The sequence below is a fragment of the Neophocaena asiaeorientalis genome, unplaced genomic scaffold, assembly GCF_003031525.2.
Source record: "Neophocaena asiaeorientalis asiaeorientalis breed wild unplaced genomic scaffold, Neophocaena_asiaeorientalis_V1.1 scaffold4, whole genome shotgun sequence".
Lineage (NCBI taxonomy): Eukaryota > Metazoa > Chordata > Mammalia > Artiodactyla > Phocoenidae > Neophocaena > Neophocaena asiaeorientalis.
This window is the reverse complement of record NW_020173682.1, coordinates 494,622-517,985: the sequence shown is the minus strand read 5'-3', so window position 1 is coordinate 517,985 and position 23,364 is coordinate 494,622. Positions and strand designations below refer to the sequence as shown.

The 23,364-nt window shown below is 39.0% G+C and overlaps 1 protein-coding gene across 1 annotated transcript in view; it reads left to right on the top strand.

Moving 5' to 3' along the window:
- The window catches only part of ITGA8 (integrin subunit alpha 8), a 180,924-nt gene that overhangs the window by 148,389 nt on the left and 9,171 nt on the right, over window positions 1-23,364 (top strand). Inside the window, exons 31-32 of the mRNA XM_024750072.1 lie at window positions 6,128-6,241; window positions 13,286-13,387. Coding sequence (XP_024605840.1) covers window positions 6,128-6,241; window positions 13,286-13,387 — 216 coding nt within the window. The remainder of the gene's footprint in view (window positions 1-6,127; window positions 6,242-13,285; window positions 13,388-23,364) is intronic.

The following is a 23,364-nucleotide window of genomic DNA, read 5'->3' as shown; positions in this document are numbered from 1 at the left end:
TGGACAGAATTCCCAAATGCACGTGGTTTTAACTTCAAGTACTGCTTTTCAGTCCCCTCCCAGGCTCAGATACGCCCAAATTTTTGGCAGTACGTATTGTAGGTGTGAAAGCAACTACTTTTTTTTTTGTTTGTAATATAACGTTTTCACTCTTCTGAACCTGCCCTGGGGGCCACAGGAGAGAAATAACAATGAAAACATAAAAGGTGACCTTTCATGCATTTCAAGAAGACAAAGATTCAGTCGTCAGCCGGTCCCCAGACACTGAACTGGTGAGAGTTTGAAGTGAGCCTGGAACACTGCCCATGCAGTGGGTCCTTGGGGTGTCCATTCCTGACTCTCACAATTCTCTGCTCCAGTGGAAGAATCGAGGATGGTATTTGCAGATTTCCTGGGCCCAAAGCAGTGGGGTCTGTGGTGGATCTAGCCTGAGCTTAGTCAGCCCTTCGTGAAACTGTGGACGGCATTCATGACTCAGCTTTTTTTTCTGGCCACGCTGCGTGTCATGCACTATTTTATCTTAGTTCCTGGACCAAGGATCAACCCCCTGCCCCCTGCAGTGGAAGTACGGAGTCTTAACCAGGGGACGGAGAGGGAAGTCCCATAACTCAGCATTTTAGATTCAGTTTTCCCACTCATTCCAATGTGAATGTTCATGCCATTGGTTTTATGTGTAAAAAAGGTTAAAATGTTGTGGTGTTTTTCAATGTATGTCTTTTTAAAAAATTTATGCCAGACCTGACATATTATGAGTGTACTGTCTCAAGGATCTTTGATCACTGTAACAAACGATAATAAAACCAACATAATGTCCCAGCGCTTCACAAGTAGAGACACATAGGGATGGATAGGGCAAAACGTAACCAAATATATAGAAAAACAGCAGTATAAAACAGAATTTTTCAAGTCAGGATGACAGACTGAACACATGTATTTGCCTAGTTTTCTTCCCCAGGTCCTACTGAAAAGACAATAAAAATTTAATTAGTGAAAATGTATGTCTTGAACATGCTCTGACATGTATTTATTTCATCTTGACCATACAAACAGTTTCAAACACGGAAATGGCCACAAAGTGCAAGGAGCAAGTCTAACATAATCAGTTAAACTTAAATCAAGAGAGGAACATTTATTATAATATTGATAGAAGTACCTGCAATTACATGGCAAAAAGCTATGGCAGTTGGCAGATATGACTCAAGTTCCTGTAAATTTTTATGGCACTGTATTATTTTTCAGAACATAAGAGTAGGGAATCTATATGCTATGCAGTTTAGGATAAATTAATAAAACTAATGTTATTATTTTTGTAAAGTTTCCAGGAAGAATGATAGAACAGAAAACAATGATTTAAGTTATGAGGTTGTAAGGTACAGCATGGTGACTACAATTAATAATACCGTACTGCATATTTGAAAGTTGCTGAGAGAGTAGAGCTTAAAAGTGCTCATCACAAGAAAAAAAAATTATGTAACTATGCGTGGTGAGGGGTGTTAGGTAGACTTATTGGGGTGCTCATTTCACAATATGTACAAATATTGAATCATTTCATTGTATACCTGAAACTAATCATGTTCTATGTCAATTATACCTCAATTCTTTTTTTTTGAATTTTATTTTTTTTATACAGCAGGTTCTCATTAATTATCTATTTTAAACATATTAGTGTATAAGTGTCAATCCCAATCGCCCAATTCTTCACACCACCACCACCACCACCACCACCACCGCCTTCCCCCCTTGGTGTCCATACATTTGTTCTCTACATCTGTGTCTCAATTTCTACCCTGCAAACTGGTTATCGGTACCATTTTTCTAGGTTCCACATGTATGCATTAATATACAATATTTGTTTTTCTCTTTCTGATTTACCTCACTCTCTATGACAGTCTCTAGATTCATCCATGTCTCTACAAATGACCCAGTTTCGTTCCTTTTTATGGTTGAGTAATATTCCATTGTATATATATACATCTTCTTTATCCATTTGTCTTTTGATGGGCATTTAGGTTGCTTCCATGACCTGGCTATTGTGAAGAGTGCTGCAATGAACAATGGGGTGCATGTATCTTTTTGAATTATGGTTTTCTATGGGTATATGCCCAGTAGTGAGATTGCTGGGTCAGGTGGTAATTCTATCTCTGGTTTTGTATCAGGGTGATGGTGGCCTCATAGAATGAGTTTGGGAGTGTTCCTTCCTCTGCAAGTTTTTGGAAGAGTTTGAGAAGGATGGGTGTTAGCTCTTCTCTAAGTATTTGATAGAATTCACCTGTGAAGCCATCTGGTCCTGGAGTTTTGTTTGTTGGAAGATTTTTAATCACAGTTTCAATTTCATTACTTGTGATTGGTCTGTTCGTATTTTCTGTTTCTTCCTGGTTCAGTCTTGGAAGGTTATACCTTTCTAAGTATTTGTCCATTTCTTTCAGATTGTCCATTTTATTGGCATAGAGTTGCTTGTAATAGTCTCTTAGGATGCTTTGTATTTCTGCAGTGTCTGTTGTAACTTCTCCTTTTTCATTTCTAATTTTATTGATTTGAGTCCTCTCCCTCTTTTTCTTGATATTTTTTTAAAAAAGAAAACAATGACTGACAGCTATAGAATTCTCATATTCAGTGCCACTGAGAAAGCCCTCTGGCAAACCAATCTCCAAACCTATGGGAACCAACAATTTGGAAAATCAAGATTCGAATATATTTTCCATTTTCCACTTTGGTGTATTTCTCATGCATACGCTGAGGCAATGAAGTTCAATAACTAAAATTCCTTTGAATATTTTATTCACTTCTGTTGTAAGGTCAGATTTTTTCCCTCCTTCTCTGTCTTACTAAAGCCTTTTAATACAAGATGATTTTTAACCTCTGAATATCGTAGAAACGTATTATTTACAGATGAGAGCAAGGCAATCCTTTATTTCCATATCTGATTTTGCTAACTCATGTTTTATTCCCTTTCTCTCTTATTGGTTCAAAAATTGCAAATATCCACCTCCCCATGTCCTCAAGTCAAAACAGTTCTGGATAGAGAGTGATTATGCAAAGTTTATTTTAAAATCAAAAGCTAAATAAGACCTCCTACGGTTTTTGTTTAGTTAAAAACAACTTACTGAATCCCATTTCTGATTAGGAATTTGAAAGTGCAAAATGCCAGCATCCTGTGTTGGGATCATAATTTCCAATTTGCATAGGAAAAATCTGTAACATGGAACTATAATTTCTCCTCCGCCTAAGAATATCCTTGCCTTTCTCATCTTGAGTCCCCGCTGCTTTTGTACTTTTCATCCCGTCTCCTCCTCTCCAAGCTTTCTTTTCCTCCCTTTCACTGCTCAGCGTACAGAAACCTTATCTTTCTGACCCTCCTCAGCATATGATACTCTTGACCACTTCTTGAAACCATCTCATCTCTTGCCATCCCCACAACATTCTCTTCTGGTTCTCTTCCTGCCTTCGGGCTTGCCCCTTCTTGGAATTTTTCACCGACTTCTCTTCTGCCCATCCCTAAATGCTCCTGTGCCTCAGGATTCCATCCTCAGCCCCCTCCTCTTCTCTCCCATCGATTTTGCTCTTTTAGAGAAATTTCTTGTGTGACCCTTGTGTGACTCCAGTCAGGCCTAGGTGCGCCTTCTGCCATCTTAGCCCCTCCTGACTACACTCTAGACTGTATACATCCATCTGGATGTCTGATCGACCCCAGCCCCAACATGTGCAAAACTGTCTCCATGACCCCCCCGCCCAACATGTGTCTCTTCTCTAGTATTCCCAATCTCAGGAAAGCCAGTACCCATTCACTCAATCCCCCAAACAAAAGAGCTCCCCCATCCCTCTCTCTCTCTCGTCCCAACCTTCGATTAGTCACCAAGGATCTACTCTACTTCCTAAACTTCTCTAGAATTCATCTTCTTCTCTCCAGTCCCACTGCGTCAGTTCAGGGCCCCACATTTCTCACTTGGACTCTGGCCATTTCTCACTTGGCCTTTATCAACCTCCTTGCCTCCCACTCTTCTCCCTTCATTCTTCCTCACCTATCACCCGTCCCCTAAAATACAAAGATGATTAGATCCCTGGCTTAAAATGCTTCATGGGCTTCCTGGGACCTTCTGAATCAAACTGAAACTTCTTAGCAAATAGGAAGATTCTTTACCACCTAGACTTTACCTCATTCCTATCTCATTTCCACCTGCCCACCCCACCCCCCAAATACCCTTTTCTCCTCTCTTCTGAACATGCCCTGGTCTTATACAGGAGAACCATGCCCTCATCACCTCATACTGCTAAGTAACTCTTCCTCACCCTTCAAGATTCATCCTGAGCATCACCTTCTCCAAAAACCCTCCAACAGAGCTAGCTAACAGGGACCACCATCCCAGGGAGTCTACAAGAATTACCTCCTTCTGACTCCCCTCTTTTGCCTCCAGAGGGTGGGATTGGTGATACACAGCACGTCAGTAACGGAGCACAGGTAAACAGGAGAGTCCTCACAAGGGGCACGAACTGTAGAACTTTGAGATTCCAGTTCCTGCTCAATGCACAAGGCCCCAAACCTCTCAGCGCCCAGCTAGTGGAACCAGAATGGCTCAGCCCACCTGTATTTGGAAACATCTTAGAGAAATTTGGCCTTACTGGACTTTATCAGATACACAATCCTGACTGCTTTGTTTTTGGAGAATTCTGAGGTTCTCAGAAAAGGTTTTTATTTTTTTTTAAACCATTTTTTTAAGTTGAGAATTATGTTTTATTTTTTGGCCACACCGCATGCGGAAACTTCCCTGACCAGGGATCAAACCCGTGCCCCTTGCAGTGGAAGGGCAGAGTCTTAACCACTGGACCACCAGGGAAGTCCAAAAACAGTTTCTAATTGTATCAATAGTACATTCCTCAGGTTACTCTGTGGTTTATGGATGTCATTAAAGTGAGATGCCTCAGTCCACTACTTCACATAATATCCAATAAACTGATGCTTACTGAGCATCAGTGCTTGAGAGGTGGAAAATGAATAAAGCACGATCCACAAGATAAGTTCAGGTCAGTGAGGGGGTACAATTCGAGAAGTATCATCCTATCCAGGGGCACACAGAAAATGAATTGTGAGGTGTCCATTGATTTACATATTGGGATCCAATCAGAAAAATACAATTCGATAGAATGTCATCATAATGAACTCTTTCTAGGAATATGCATTTCATATATTAAAAGTTACCCATTATAAGTTAGGCAACCCTACAGACTAGTTTAAAAACAGCTTAATATATGTGGAATCTAAAAAAATGGCACAAATGAACTTATTTACAAAAGAGAAATAGAGTCACAGATGTAGAAAACAAACTTATGGTTACTAGGGGGGAAAGAGATGGGTGAGGGATAAACTGGGAGATTGGGATTGACATATACACACTACTATATATAAAATAGAAAACTAATAAGAACCTACTGTATAGCACAGGGAACTCTACTCAATACTCTGTCGTGACCTATATGGGAAAAGAATCTAAAACAGAGTGGATATATGTATGTATATAGCTGAATCACTTTGCTGTACACCTGAAACTAACACAACATTGTAAATCAACTATATTGCAATAAAAATTACAAATAAATAAGTAAATAAATGCAGCTTAATGGATGGAACTTGCAGGAGATTCTGCCTTATAACCAGGAAGTAACTTAGATAGAATAATGTTATGGAACAAATACCTGTCAATGGCTTAATATCATTGGGTCTCTGAGATAATGGACTCATGGACCTTCTTCCGAAGCTTTTTCAGGATTTACTTAGTCCAGGGTCAGGTGTTGTGATTGTCTATAAGAAATATCCTCCCAAGTTCTGAGAATATGAAACAGCAGTTCAGTCACTGATGTGGGAAGATTGTTTTAAAGTCCTTAGAACAGAGCTTAAATTTTATGTTGTATTTTATGTTCCGTTTTAGCTCTACATTACCATTAACGTTGATGCATCTTTCCTACCAAACTGTGTTTTTTCTTGATCATTTCAGTGTACTTGTTCTTTATTTAAAGTTTATGGATTAAGGGATAACTTCTGAGGAAACAAAATGTAAATAAACTGACTTCGGTGTTGATTCTCTACCACAATTTAAAGACACTGGTTCATCACCACTGCTGTTGTTTTTTGCAGAATTGTACCAATATCGAGTGCTTACAAATCTCCTGTGCAGTGGGACAACTAGGGGGAGGAGAAAGCGCTGTCCTGAAAGTCAGGTCACGGTTATGGGCCAAGACATTTCTCCAGGTAAGAGAAACAGTGCAGCACTGACGTGCCACTCACAGGGAACCTCTTCTCAAAAGCTCAGAGGGAAGCTTTTTTGAAAAGGATTTTTAGATGTTTTAACTTTTTTAATGTTTTGATTTTCTATTTTCTCCATTAAAATTTTTTATATTTTTAGATTAATTTTCAAATTTTTTAATTTAATTTTTAAAAAATTTTGAAGAACTCTCTGGAAGGAATGGAGCCTAGATCAGCTGGTCATCTTTCCCATCAGGTGAAGTTGATATTTTTCCAGGTTTATTGAGATCTTATTGACATATGACCTATGTAAACTTAAGGTGTACAACATGACAATTTGATACTATATATTGTGACATTATCACAATAGGCTTAATTAATACCTCTATCCCCCCACATAATTACCTTTGTGTGTGTGTGTGTCCCGCGTACCGCAAAAAAAAAAAAAAAAGAGATATGGGCTCTTAACAACTTTGAAGTTTATACTATAGTATTGTTGACTATAATCACTATGTTGTACATTAGGTCTCCAGGACTTATTGATGTACTAGCTGCAAGTTTGTTCCTTTAACATCATGTATCCATTTCCCCTACACACAACCCCTGGTAACCACCAGTTCTCTATTTCTATGAATCTGGCTTTTTTTAGATTCCACGCGTAAGTGGGTTCATACCCTATTTTTCTTTCTCTGTTTGACTTATCTCACTTAGCATAATGCTCTCAAGGTCCATCCATGGTGTTGAAAAAAGCAAGATTTCTTTCTTTTTTATGGCTGAATGATATTCCATTGTGTGTGTGTGTGTGTGATATGTTAGGTAAACACAATTTAAATATCCTCAGTCCCTAAGACCGTCAGACAGTAACTGAGATTTGAACAAATCTGTTTGACTCAACACTATCTAGTAGTTCCTCGGTAAATAGTAGTTAATGAAATGATGGTGAGTACAAGAACATAATTCAAGCCATATGCCCAGAAAAATTCAAATATAAATAGTTTAGCAGGGGAAGAGATAGTGTCCTAGAAAGTTCTTCTTGTCTGGTGATACCACAGCCTGGGCTTCAGCCAGAAGAGCTTCTCAGTAAAGTTCCAGGCACGTTGATTTGTAGATTCCTCACTGCTTTGGCCTGTCTGGACTGTGGCATCCCATACTTCTCAGGATGATTATACTGACTGTGTGTATTTTAAAGGTTTAAAATCTCCTTTATACTAAGCAGATGAATTTTTCCACGTGGAAATTGCTATTTATTTAAATGAGACTGCTGTGTTGTGACCTTGTTGTTTGGGGAGGATTTGGGGGAAAAAAGCTAAATTAAAACTCCTCAAGTCTATGCACTCTTGCCCATATTTTAACTACCAGAAAACTCATTTGACTCATTGTACCATAGAAAATCCAAGGATAAAATCCTGAGTCTAGCTAATAATACAGAATTTTGTAGCTCTAGATTCTCACGTTTTCTGTGAGTCAGAATACTTGCGGTAGTCTCACAAATCTTATATAATTTTGTTTCTAAAATAAAGAGGAGGAAAATTAAAAGTATTTTTTAAAAGTTTTTTGTGAAGCATTCTTTTTTTTTTTTTTTAACCTAAGGCAGGATTCTTCAACCTCAGCCCTATTAATATTCTGGTTCAGAGAATTCTTTGTTGTGGGGTGGTCCTGTGCATGATAGGATGCTTAGCAGCATCCCTGGCCCCTGCCCACTAGATGCCAGTAACAACTCTCACCTCAGCTGTGACAACGAAAAATGTCTGCAAACATCGCCAGTGTCCCCTGGGGGCAAAATCACTCCTGGCTTTGAACAACTGACCTAAGGAGAAAGGCAGTGCACAATTTCTTTTTGCTGTTGTTGTTAAACCATGATTTATTCATTCACTCAATAAATATTTATGAAGTACCAACTGCCAACTATGTGCCAGGCACTGCTTCAGGTACCACTTGCATGCCATCAATTTGCTCACAGCCATTCTGCTTTTTGACTGTTACTTTTTCTCTAAGAGTTGGGGGAGATGAGTTTTAATGAATCCCCAAGGCCACACAGTCTAAATGATAACCATCCACCCCTCCTATTACTTTGGGTATCACATCCTACTGAAATGAGGAAGCACAGCTTTTCAATGAAGCAGGACTAAAATCATTATGGCAAGGGGGAAATGACTATTTCAGATGACATACGTCTGTCTGTGCATAACGTACTGTTCCAATAGAAGACCTATGGAGCGAAAATTGCACCTTTAAGAAAGACAAATACCATATGATATCATTTATATGTGGAATCTAAAATATGACACAAATGAACCTATCTATGAAACAGAAACAGAACCACAGACATAGAGAACAGACTTGTGGTTGTCAAGGGGGAGGGCGGGTGGAGGTAAAAAAAAAAAAAAAGAAAAGAAAATTGCATCTTCATCTACCTGTTGAAGACCCAGTGGATATGGGAGAAGTCAATAGCAATTGAGGGATTTTCTTTTTTTAAACAGCTTTACTGGAGTCTAATTGCTTTACAATGTTGTGTTCGTTTCGGCTGTATAACAAAGTGAATCAGCTATACGTATACATATATCCCCATATCCCCTCCCTCTTGCGTCTCCCTCCCACCCTCCCTATCCCACCCCTCTAGGTGGACACAAAGCACCGAGCTGATCTCCCTGTGCTGTGCGGCTGCTTCCCACTAGGATTTTCTAAACAATAACTATTGAGCACAAGTAGAGTCAGACCAGAACAACCTGCAGGGACGTTCTGAGGTTCTACCAGAGCAAAGTGACGCTTCCAAAGATTCAGGAGAGACTGGCACACATCACTTCATGTTTACCCACAGCCATAGCCCAAACTTCTGTACTTCCACTGTTTCTGCTTATACCAGTCTCAGAAGCTGATGGCTAGAGAGGAGAGCATTACTGCAAACTGCCGCTGGCCTGCCTCTCAGAGAATATACTACATCCTGGAAGTCTTTAATAGTTTTGTCACACAACCCAGCAGGAGGCAAACATTTTCTGCCTTCCTCATCCGGGACAGAAAGTTTACGATTCTCGGCTGACGTGATCTGCGGCATTGTGTTTGGCTTTGCCCACAGGGTAAACATGCACACTGGCCTTTAATTCTACACGATGATCTGTGCTGTGACTGTTGCTTGAAAGAGCAACCTCTTTAACAGCTTAGAGTTTGACCAGTAATTGTTTTAAGTTTTGTTGTCCCACAACGCCTTGTTTCTGGGAGATACTGAGTATTTAAACACAGGCTTTATAAAATGGGTATGTGGTTTAAAAATAATTCTTGAGAAGGAATTCAGCATCGGGGGAGCTCTTCATGGTCCCAGCCACCCTCACTAGGTCTTAACCAACTTAAAAGCCTCACTCTCCACTCCATTTTTTCCCAGCTCTGTAACTTTTATCAGTACCATGACCGTAAGCCAATCTTTGTGCACTAGTACGTAATAGAGGCAGGTGGTGGGCTGCAAACCGCAGTTTAAATGATGTGGCAATGACAGAGGGATAGGGCATTTTCTGAGGATTAATAGCTAGCTGGGGCATGTGGAGGGTTCAAGATATTGTCAAGGGATATTAACTCCAGCTGCTTTTTTAATCCTAAATTGCCTACAATATGGCAGTGATGGCTATTACAGCAGTAGATTGCCACACAGAAGAAGAGATGATTTTTTTAACATAAGAATAACATCATAGTTATGTAAAAAGCACTGCTGAAAGCATTCAACTTTGAACATGGAATCAATAAAAGGCCTGTGCTCATGAATTAAACGCTTACCTGTACCAAGTTTTTGACTTACAGACACAGGACTCGTGTATCTTTGATGCTGACCTAGATCAGAGCTTAATAGCTCATATTTCCCATTCCGTGGAGCTTCAGAGCATCTTAGAAAAATGAAAAAAAATGCATTTTTCTACTGAAAAGGGTGGAAGAAACATTGCTTTTGGAGAATAATTTAAAATAAAGAACAGATCAATCTATGAGTTGTATTATTTACAGTCTATTTGCCTACCACCAGATTTGTTCAGGTCCCAGACTGTGTCCATTTGCATCGCTGAATTAGCTAACGGAGGTGAGAGTGTGTCCATAGCCCCTTATCATGATCGGCAGCCCTCATTGTATGTCACTACCTTCTCTTACAACTTCCTGAACTTCCTAATCTCATTTATGGGGGAGGAGGTCCAATTCAATAATTGACAGAATTAAACCTTTTATAAGGTGCTATCAAATAGGTGGACACAGGATAGGAGGGTCATCGGATAACCCAGCCATCTGATGTGTTCATTCACCATCCATTCATGCTGTCACTCAAGCAGGACTGATGCAGCCCTTCCAGGCATAGTGTTCCAGGTGCTATGGAAGGTATAAGCCTTATTATATTCCACACTCTATGCCTTCCAGTTTTGGGTAATCTTGTCGGGGAAGAAAATAATCAAGAAAGATAAAAAACTAAACAACAATGTGGAAATTCCAAACAATACAGGGCAACTATAGTTTCATCGCAGACTTCCTGAATCACAATCTGTGAACCTGATCCCAGGTGTTTCTGAGGTTCAGCAAAGCACAGTGTTTTGTGAACCAAGGAAAATGACGGTAAATATGGGTGATGAATGGAAAATGCGAGGAAGATTCAAAATGGCCAAGAGTAGAGGGATTAAAGGAAAGTGAGAGAAAATCCCCTCAGAGAAACATGTTTCTCCACATTCGAGACTTCAAATCCCATCTCTCTTTTTAAAATTTTTATTGGAGTATAGCTGATTTACAATGTTGTGTTAGTTTTGGGTATACAGCAAAGTGAATCGGTTATACATATGCATATATTCACTCTTTAAGATTCTTTCCCCATATACGTCATTAAAGAATATTGAGTAGAGTTCCCTGTGCTGTACAGTAGGACCTTATTAGTTATCTATTTTATACATAGTAGTGTGTATGTGTCAATCCCAATCTCCAATTTATCCTTCCCCCACTCCTTTACTCCCTGGTAACCATAGTTTGTTTTCTACATCTGTGACTCTATTTCTGCTTTGTAATTAAGTTCATTTGTTATTCATTAAGAAACTTCCATGTTCATAAATGCAGAATCATGTAGGACAAAAACTTTCCATCTAGAGTTGATTCGGAGATAGAGTTCTCTCATGATTTGTTTCCCAAAGGTATGACTTCAAGAGCAAGGGAATTATTTTCTATCAGTGTTTTTTTTATTGAACTTGGAGACTAAAGAAAACTTGTTCTTTGAAGGTTTGGGATCCTGGACACACATCTGAATATGCTATTATAACCCTTATGCACAGAATCTCATTACCAGAGTTTGTCATGTTTCTTCTATCAGCCATGGTATTAAGGAAAGTAGATTTAAATCATGTGCACACAAGATTTTATGAGCAAAGATTTCCACATTTTAAAAAACACTTCTCACACAAACAAAAATCCAGCTTTCAGTTAAAATGGAAACGCCAGGAGACAAGAGAACACAGGAAGAATAACGACGAAAAAAGAATTTTTCCAAATGAACAAAGTTGCTTACTCTATAATGTCAGGATAGAAAAAACAAAAAAGCCAAAGAAGTAGTGACTTTAAGTATATATAAAAGTTTTGCATACTCTAGCCTGTCCTCAGCACGTAGAAGAAATGGGGTTTATTGAAGGGAGAAAAAATTGAACCACAGGAAAAATGAATTCGTAAAAGTACTGAAGTTATTACAATGCAACCTGTTGGATTGGCCTCAAGAAACCCAACAGTGGATTATAGATGGTGAAGTGCTAGTAAATGTTTAATAAACCACTTTCTGGAGGGACAAAAACTCTGAAATGTAACATTTGCTGATTCCCGTGGTGTAACTGTTCCCGCCGTGGTCAGTTTCAAGCTGCCAACATGGCATCACTGAATACAGAGTTGGGAAGAGATGCAGAGCAGCACACCATCATATAGTATTTCCCCTACAGATACGATAGACTTAAATAATATCAAGAGCATAGATAATAGTAAAATGCAATAAAATTATTGCTAAGTACTGAGTTTAGAGTGTTTATTACCTTTTTAAAAATATAATTTACTAACGTGTATGTATATATAACTTGTTTTAATAATGGCTCTATTTAACAACAGGTACTCAAAATTCTTGAAATTTTAACATTCTGCTCTCCAGCGCCATTATGAGCCAGCTACAGCCCACCCCTGGATAGATCTCATCACTGTCTCAAGCTAAACGGAGGAGAACCACAGGAGCTTAAGTTCTCAGAATGGTTTTCCTTGAGTTACTCTTAAATACTTTCCCTTGACCTTAATCAACAGTTAATATGAGAACCGATTAAACAAAAAGAACTTGCTGAAAAGTTCTGTCAAAAACACTGTATGGTTCTAGGTGAGTGGTTCTTAACCAGGGGGATTTTGCTCCGCAGAGGACACTGGCAGTAATTAGAGACATTTTCAATTGTTACAACTGGGTGAGGGGTGCTACTGGCATCTAGTGGGTAGATGCCATGGATGCTGCTAAACATCCTACAATGCACAGGACAGTTCCTTAACCAACCCCAAATCCTAATAGTGCCATGACGGAGAGATCTGTTCAGGGTCTTCTGTATAAGATGAAATGTGATTTCTTTGTAACTTAGCAGCAGTCTCTCTCCTAAAATATTTCCTTCTCTCAGATAACAAGAATTTGTAACCCACGATGTCTCCCTGTTATGTTCTAATGGCACTTGTGCTTACTCCTTTTAGGAACTCTGCTTTTCTGTTTTTATTTTAACCTTATTATGCCAACTCTTTTGTTCATAAGATGAATTACCTTTAGAAATAAGAAGATGAATGGTTGGTTGGATGGATAGTGAATGGGTGATGGGTGGGTGGATGGGTGGATGATGGACAGAAGGTGGACGGGGAGATGATGAATGGATCATGAATGGATAGATGGATGCGGAAAAAGTAAAGAGAGAAAAGGAAGAGAGAAGGAAGCAGGAAATTTTGCTTTGGAAATGGACAACATGAAAAACAACCGGTTGGCTGCCAATATAACTTTTAAAAGCTTTACATGGACAATACTTAACTAAATGTTTCTAATTTCAGAGGAAAAATGATCCCTATTCTCTTGTATCCCTGGTGTCCTTTGAAGTTAAGAAGATGCCTTATAAAGACCAGCCAGCCAAACTCCCTGAAGGCAGCATAGCAGTGAGTATCTTAAAATATATTAGGTACAAATCGTTTTATTGAAATTAGTTTTTAAATCACTGTTTTGCTTGTGGTAGGTTTACATGCTTATTACAGTGGCTTGAGAAAAGTTTCCCGCTTCAGATCACTATTTTCTTATTTCAGTCTGGAAATTCCTTAGTGTTATTTGATCAAATTTTTAAACCTTCATTGTAAACTTCTACCCCTCTCCCACAAAATTCAGGACTAATACCATTTTTTTAATTAGGCTCTTTTGTTTGAAAGAAGTCCAGATAGTCGTGATCATCAGAATGAAGTCATACCGATTGTAATTTTAAAGACAGCCTGGTGGGCTTCCCTGGTGGCGCAGTGGTTGGGAGTCCGCCTGCCGATGCAGGGGACACGGGTTCGTGCCCCGGTCCGGGAAGATCCCACATGCCGCGGAGCGGCTGGGCCCGGGAGCCATGGCCGCTGAGCCTGCGGTCTGGAGCCTGTGCTCCGCAACGGGAGAGGCCACAGCAGTGAGAGGCCCGTGTACCACCCCACCCCCCCCAAAAAAAAGACAGCCTGGTGAGTGAGGGATGAGGGAGACTCTCCTCCTTAGGGACAGTTGCCACAGACCAGCTACAGGAACAGTCATCTTTCCTTTCTAAGCACAGACCAGTAATATGTGGGGGAAGAAAGAAGTACACTCTGAGCTTCATTTGAATGAAACAGGTTTTCAACTGAGGCTATTAAACATTACTGACACCCACATATCTGTCACAGCACAACTGCTGGCAACCTGGTAAGGCCATGCAGAGCAGAGGGGAGAACAGATGATGGGGGATGAACAGGCACGGTCACCAAAACTCTGCCTTTAACAGTGACAGTGACCACAGTCAGGGCTCCGGGAAACAATGTTAACATGTAAACCTCATCTCTTGGTCGCGCCATAGAAACCTGCAAGCTCGACTTGGATTCTGGTCCCCAGGTCCTTGTTACTCAAAATGTGTTTTGCAGACCAGCAGTATCAGCAGTACCTAAGAAACTGTTAGAAATTCAGAAACAGGCCTCACTCCAGACCTGCTGAGTCAGAACCTGCCTTTTATCAAAACCATCAGGGCAGCAGGTACCCTGTCATGTTTGAGAAGCATTGCTTCGGACGGTGTAAAAGTCGATACTCTCGTAATTTCTCTTCAGCCTAGGTCTTAAAAAGGTAACTAATATTTACTCTTTCTAGCCTAATCTACTTTTTGTAATTTAAATTCATCCCTTGATGAGTGATTTTCAACCCTGAGTATGCAAAGAATCACCATCCATGTGACTTTTAAGGTTTTTACATGCTCAGACCCCATCTGAAACATCAGGATTGAGTGAGTCGGGTGGAGCTCTGCCACTGCACTTTGAAAGCTCTACAAGTGATGATTCTGCAGTGAAGCTAGGATTGGGAATCTCTAACACAGGCAGGCAGCGTTGAAGAAAATCCACAGATTTCAAAACAGCTTCTTCTGGCCTTCAACCTGGATCCACCCTGCTCTAAGTGGAAACCTTCTGGAAATCACTCTACGTACTTTGCTGAGGCTGTTAACCACATTGACCTGAAAGTATTGTTAAGAAGATTATTTAAATTATGTATAAAAAGCTCTAGCTTTGTACCTAAAATGAGTTAAGTCTCAGGTCTCAATAATAGTAACCCTCCCAAAATGTCTTACCTTCTCCAGCAAAGTCCAGGAAGTCCAACTGGAAACATCCATGGATTCACACAGTCAAAATATTTCAGTAAACTTTGGTGGCATTTAAAGCAAATACTGCCACATCTTTCTTCACTTAGCTTGCCTCTGTTTCTCTTACGAGATGTCTGCTGGAGTTTGGATTTATGTTCAACCTAGAAAACAGAGGCTTTGGGTTTTTAATATAGAATGCTCATCCAAGGAGGTTCAAAGGCTTGTAACTCTAAGGGAGATAAATCTGGGTCCTTTGTCTTCTCTGAGCACACGCTCCATAACAGAAACATATGTGACAGTCAATTCCATCAACAGGATTGCATCTTTCTGTCCTGGTCACAGGTGCCAGCCTGCTATTCTCAACTCATCTCAAAAGATCCACAAAATGATCAGATACATGCTTCCCCCGTCCCTACCACCCTTGTTCCTGCATCTTTTAAAAAGTCTTGTTATCTGATGTAGATGATTTACTGCACCATTTATGTAAAGGTTATGGGAAAACTTCTTAGGTCTCCCAATCCCTGACTGACTGAAGGAGACGTTGCCAGTGGGAAGTTAGCTGTGCCCTACAGGCTTGATTTGAGAGGACTGTGCTTAGAGCTGTTTCTTAGAGCGTGTTCTCAAAAATCCTGTCATCCTTATCTTGAAAAGGACCCAGCAGAAGGGAATTGCTTTCTGGTGGGAGAATCAGTTGGACTAGGTGGCTGAAGGATCATCAGAGCTCCAGTCCATACTCGGCCACTGGGGAAAGCATCTCGGTTCCTTCTTTGGTAGTAAGAAAAAAATATCTGCTTGTTTTACTAGGCCCTTGTGTGCCATGAGGAGTCTATCTGTGCTTCCTTTTCAACATGGTCATGATGCAACCATTTCTTGAACCCTAGATAAACTTTCCATATTGAAGAAAATAGTAATCCCCACTTGCTACTGGCACAGTGTCTGTGTTTGTAACAAATGAACTCTCCGTGCCAGGTGACACTTGTCGTGTTCAGAGGCAAGGAAAAGGTTGCATGATGTAAAGGGGATATGACTAAATGCTGAATCATTACAGCGCAGAAGAAAAAAAAATCATTCAGTTATTTGAGCACTTTTTTTGCCTATTCATAAACTTTGGCATTTGTGTGTCATGTGACTAAAGCCAAATAATTTACATCTAGAAGAGGATATTATTGTCTGGTGTAACTCCAAAGGCAGTTATTATAAAATATTTCAGTAAAATCCTTAATTAAGAACTCACACATAAACTATGAGTCCATTTGACTTTTTGAGTTGTTAGCAAAACTCCAGAATCTTAAAATGGATCTCTTACATGAAACAATTGTCTGGAGTTCAAACTTATCACAGGACTTCTTTTCTCACAGGAGCTATTTGAATGTTGTTAAAAGGTATGTTCAGCTGGTCCACTTCATGTTATTATTTTGTTCTAAATGGCACTCTAGGTAGGCTGTCTTGGTACATTTATATAAAACATTCTTGTGACCCCAACTGAAGTATGTTTACACAAGATTTTGTGATACATAAACACAGACATCAACATTAATCACCACTGCAAATACGACAGAGCTTTTTCCTTCTACCTTGGTATTTTGTCAAAATATATAAAAACATATCATAAATGTCAAGGATAAAATGTAGACATATTAAAGACTTATTTATGGTCTTTCCAACATAATAAAGAACAACAAGATTTACAACACGATAAAGGTAAGATTAAATGTTCCCTATTTAGCATCACTTTAAGAACATCTAAACCACTTACAATTCATGGATCCCCCTTCCTAAAATTGCAGAGTTATATTAAGTGGATTGTTAAAATTTTATACTAATTCTTTAAATAGCCATAGGTTCTTGATACATTAAAAAAAAAACAGTTTGTTAATTAGTTGGCATGTAATTGAATTTTTCTCCCTATGTTTTAAGTACTCAAGTTACTCAATGTGACTCTTTCTTAAAGCAGTTGATATATGTAGTCAAAAACCCATGTTCTTAAAGTAAAGCTTTAGTCCTAAATACACCCCACTGTCCACCTTGGGACCACCTTCTTGATAAATGAATCTAATAAAGAGGGACTTGGGTAATCTGGCTCAACACACCATTGTGTGAGATTATACAAAAGTTCTCAAGCTGTGCAGTTCAATATGGTAGCCACTCACCACATTACCATGGATGGTGAGGACCCCAGATGTGGGTGGAGTGACTGAAGAACTGAACTAGTAGTTTTACTTCATTTTATCTCACTTAAGTGTAAACTTTAAAACTGTAGCAGTATAAGATATTTTTTCCATTAAACGCAGCTTTATTTTTGGGGTAAGACTACATTTTACTTTAACCAATAAAAATCCAGCAGTTGTCACTTGCTGCAAGTGTAAAATAAACACTGGGTTTTGGAGACTTAGTTAAAAAAAAAAAGAAAAAAAAAGAAAGAATATTTTTATATCAATTACATGTTGATATAATTTATATCAATTACATGATAATTTTGATATTTAGGGTCAAATTAAATATATTATTAAAATTAATGCCCCATGTTTCTTTTTACTCTTTTTAAACGTGATGACTATAAAATTTAAATGACATACATGGCTTGCATTATATTTCTATTGGAGAGCACTGATCTACACCAGAGTTATAGAGTGTTCCAGCTTGGAGCTGTTGATAATACCAACAGAGCTTCAGAGAACATAGGGTGTTTAATAAATCTTATTCGAAATGAATGAAAAATTCTTACTATAAATTGGTGTTAAGTCATTAGGAACTCTAGAAATTAAGACCTACTTTTCTTATTTATTATCCAATGGATAATCTAAGCTTCTTGTGAGCTTGTCAAAATGAGCTGCCAAATATAAATATTAGAAATAACAAAGTTTGGGTATTTTTCAACATTTTATTTCGTGGCCAAGCTTCTTCCAAACCATCCTAGGGTTTCCACAGGACTATGACAAATTTAAATAAACGCTGGTCCCATAAAAGTGATCAATTAAGTCTTTTCTCTTAAGCTTGCCTGTAGAGTTCAAGTTTCTCGTCTATACAGAGTATTGAGTCTCAGGAAAGCTTGGCTTTACCTGTTTCCACTTGCAGATGAAATGCCCCGTTGCCATTTACAGACCTGAATATGTCACCTGACTCCCTAATCAATGTGTTCTCAGAAAGACTTCTCCTTCCAAGACCTGGATGACTCTCCCAATGACGTGTTACCTTTGACTCATCCACCCTTTTCTAGCAGCAGCCATCTAAATCCTCAGCCCTGGAAATCCGAGGAAGTGCTCTGGGGCACTACTGTTGTTCTGTATTTCTACTGTCTCTAGTGTAACAACTTCTCGACTAGGCAGTGAAAAACCTGGATAAGCTTAGGGAATCACCAGGGGCAACGGAAGGTCGCTGCACCTGCACCCGGTTTAGATAGAGATCGGGCAGCCTCCGTGCCACATACAAGTCCTAAAGGCAGCAGGAGAGGACAGCAGAATGCAGGCTTGGGGGCAAAGTCACTGAGTTTGCCTTCCTTTAAATCTCTATGTCCTTTCCCCTTAGTTAATTACAGATGGTGAACGTATATGACATGCATAATCCTTCCATTGAAAGGGCTCAGAGAAAGGGTATGAAATGGTATTTTTCAAATGAACATAATGTTACCAGGAGCAGACTGGCAAAAGTTTTGGTGATGAGAATTTCAGATTTTGGAACGGATAAGGACATCAGTGATCATCTTCTCGGAGACTGTTTTAAGACTGTTGTCAGACTCTTTGGAAGCAAATGCAAACAGAAAGCCAGCAGATTTTGTAATTATACCTTGTAAAGCTGTTTTCTGCTTCCAGACACCCTAATAAGCATACCCTGTTCAATTTAATGGGGTATTTTATTTGTACTTTTCCATCACTTCTGCAAAAAAACCTCCAAATATCATTATTAGATCTTTGTGAGTGACCTCTCCTGCTTGTTTCCACAGGTAGACCATGGTGGGGGGTGGGGGTTGGTTTTTTCTTTTAATTTTTATTGGAGCATAGGTGATTTACAACGTTAGTTTCTGCTGTATAGCAAAGTGAATCAGTTATACATATACATCTATCCACTCTTTTTTAGATTCTTTCCCATATAGGCCATTACAAGAGCATTGAGTAGAGTTCCCTGTGCTATACAATAGGTCCTTATTAGTTATCTATTTTATATATAGTAGTATGCATATGTCAACCCCAATCTCCCAATTTATCCCTCCCCCCTTTCCACCCTGGTAACCATAAGATTGTTTTTTTACATCTGTGACTCTATTTCTGTTTTGTAAATAAGTTCATTTGTACCAGTTTTTAAGGTTCTACATATAAGCGATATCATATGATATTTCTCTTTCTGTGTCTGACTTATTTCACTGAGTATGACAATCTCCAGGTCCATCCATGTTGCTGCAAATGGCATTATTTTGTTCTTTTTTATGGGTGAGAAACATTTCATTGTATATATGTACCATATCTTCTTTATCCATTCATCTCTCGATGGACATTTAGGTTGCTTCCATGTCCTGGCTATTGTAAATACATAGTGCTGCAGTGAACACTGGGATGCATGTATCTTTTTGAATTATGGTTTTCTCCGAATATATGCCCAGGAGTGGGATTGCTGGATCATACAGTAGCTCTATTTTTAGTTTCTTAAGGAACCTCCATACTGTTCTCCATAGTGGCTGTACCAATTTACATTCCCACCAACACTGTAAAAGGGTTCTCTTTTCTCCATACCTTTTCCAGCATTTATTTTTTGTAGATTTTTTGATGATTGCCATTCTGACCAGTGTGAGGTGATACTTCGTTGTACTTTTGATTTGCATTTCTCTAATAATTAGTGATGTTGAGCATCTTTTCACGTGCCTTTTGGCCATCTGTATGCCGACAGACTAGTTTTATAGATAAGACATTGAAGCCTGCAAGAGCCAAGTGGCAAAGAAACTCAGCAAAAACTCAGCAGCTATTTTCTCATTCCATTTCTTTTTATTAAACCAACAATTTGAACAGACCATCAGCCCTTATTTCAACTCCTTTAGCTTAGCATTTTTTTTAACTTACAAAATTAGAACTGTTTCCTATGTTAAAATGAAACATTGGGAGGTGACTTCAGATATTAATTAGGTAAATCAGAAGAGGGAACATGGAAAAGTATTGTTGCCTGTGTTCCTGTAAATTATCTATTAGTAAATTTTGGTGATCTCTAACACATGCACAAAATACAGACCAAAACTATGTTGTTTCCTTAGTGGACTTAGAGCTTAGGGGGAAGAAACATTTATAAGAAACCTCAGAATTGTCCATGGCACCAGATTTTCTATCTCCTAGGTCACTGTAACTGGCTTATGAGTGCATGACCACTACTACCCTTTGTAGTTCCGAAATTCTCATTCTGAAAACTGTATCAGAAGGCGAAAGTGATGCGGTAGCTCACATGCTGGGAAAGTTGGTGCAGGGCGCAGGAAGAAGGGGGTTCGCGCTGTTTTGACTTTGTTGGAGTCAAGCCTCAACTGTGACTGTGGCCCGTCCTGCTCCCACCAGTTCTTCAGCTTCTCCCGGTTCAGGAGAAAGAGGGTGTATGTTATCATGCTCAGTTGTTGAGAGAGAAAGAAAGCAACAATAATGGCAGATGGATGCTGCAGCCGTGTGGCTGACAGGGTTTTGGTGCTCCAGCCGGGTGTCAGGCCTGAGCCTCTAAGGTGGGAGAGCCGAGTTCAGGACATTGGCCCACTAGAGACCTCCTGGCCCCACGTAATATCAACCGGCGAGAGCTCTCCCAGAGATCTCAATGTCAACGCTAAGACCCAGCTCCACTCAACAACCAGCAAACTCCAGTGCTGGACACCCCATTCCAAACAACTAGCAAGACAGGAACACAACCGCACCCATTAGCAGAGAGGCTGCCTAAAATCATACTAAGTTCACAGGCAGCCCAAAACACACCACCAGGCACAGTCCGGCCCACCAGAAAGACAATATCCAGCCTCATCCACCAGAACACAGGCACCACACCCCTCCAACAGGAAGCCTACAAAACCCACTGAACCAACCTTACCCACCTGGGGCAGACACCAAAATCAACGGGAACTATGAACCTGCAGACTGCGAAAAGGAGACCCCAAACATAGTAAGATAAGCAAAATGAGAAGACAGAGAAATACGCAGCAGATAAAGGAGCAAGATAAAAACCCACCACACCTAACAAATGAAGAGTAAATAGGCAGTCTACCTGGAAAAGGATTCAAAGTAATAATAGTAAAGATGACTCAAAATCTTGGAAATAGAATGGAGAAAATACAAGAAACGTTTAACAAGGACCTAGAAGAACTAAAGAGCAAACAAACAATGATGAACAGCACAATAAATGAAATTTAAAATTCTCTAGAAGGATTCAATAGCAGAATAACTGAGGAAGAAGAACAGATAAGTGACCTGGAAGATAAAATAGTGGAAATGACTACCACAGAGCAGAATAAAGAAAAAAGAATGAAAAGAATTGAAGACAATCTCAGAGACCTCTGGGACAACATTAAACACACCAACATTTGAATTATAGGGGTCCCAGAAGAAGAAGAGAAAAAGAAAGGGACTGAGAAAATATTTGAAGAGATTATAGTTCAAAAAACTTCCCTAATAAGGGAAAGGAAATAATCAAGTCCAGGAAATGCAGAGAGTCCCATACAAGATAAATACAAGGAGAAACATGCCAAGACACATATTAATCAAGCTATCAAAAATTAAGGGAAAATTAAGGGAAAAGCAACAAATAATATACAAGGGAATCCCCATAAGATTAACAGCTGATCTTTCAGAAAAACTCTGCAAGCCAGAAGGGAGTGGCAGGACATATGCAAAGTGATGAAAGGGTTAGGGTTAGGGTTAGGGTTACTCTACCAAGATTACTCTACCCAACAAGGATGTCATTCAGATTCAATGGAGAAATTAGAACCTTTACAGACAAGCAAAAGCTAAGAGAATTCAGCACCACCAAAACAGCTTTACAAAAAAATGTTACAGGAACTTCTCTAGGCAGGAAACATAAGAGAAGGAAAACACTTATAAAAACAAACCCAAAACAATTAAGAAAATGGTAATAGGAACATACATATTGATAATTACCTCAAATGTAAATGGATTAAACACTCAACCAAAAGACACAGAATGGCTGAATGGATACAAAAAAAAGACCCATATATATGCTGTCTACAAAAAACCCACTTCAGACCTAGGGACACATACAGACTGAAAGTGAGGGGATGGAAAAAGATATTCCATGCAAATGGAAATCAGAAGAAAGTTGGAGAAGCAATTCTCATATCAGACAAAATACTTTAAAGTAACAGCTATCACAAGACACAAAGAAGGACACTACATAATGATCAAGGGATCAATCCAAGAAGAAGATATAACAATTGTAAATATTTATGCACCCAACATAACAGCACCTCAATACAATAAGGCAAATGCTAACAGCCATAAAAGGGGAAATCGACAGTAACACAATCATGGTAGGGGACTTCAACAGCCCACTTTCACCAAGTGGGCTGACAGATCATCCAAAATGAAAGTAAATAAGGAAACACAAGCTTTAAATGATACATTAAACAAGATGGACTTAATTGATATTTATAGGACATTCCATCCAAAAACAACAGAATACACTTTCCTCTCAAGTGCTCATGAAACATTCTCCAGGATGGATCATATCTTCCGTAACAAATCAAGCGTTGGTAAATTTAAGAAAATTGAAATCGTATCAAGTATCTTTTCTGACCACAATGCTATGAGACTAGATATCAATTACAAGAAAAAAAAACCATATAGAAGCTAAACAATATGCTACTAAATAACCAAGAGATCACTGAAGAAATCAAAGAGGAAATCAGAAAATACCTAGAAACAAATGACAACGAAAACACGATGACCCAAAACCTATGGGATGCAGCAAAATCAGTTCTAAGAGAGAAGTTTATAGCAATACAATCGTACCTCAAGAAACATCTCAGGGCTTCTAAAAAAAAAAAAAAAAAAAAAAAAAAGAAACATCTCAAATAAACAACCTAACCTTGCAACTAATGCATTTAGATAATAAAGAATAAAAAAAACCCCAAAATTAGCAGAAGGAAAGAAATCATAAAGATGGGATCAGAAGTAAATTAAAAATCGAATGAGGAAACAATAACAAAGATCAGTAAAACTAACAGCTGTTTCTTTGAGAAGATAAACAAAGCTGATAAACCATTAGCCAGACTCATCAAGAAAAAAAGGGAGAAGACTCAAATCAACAGAATTAGAAATGAAAAAG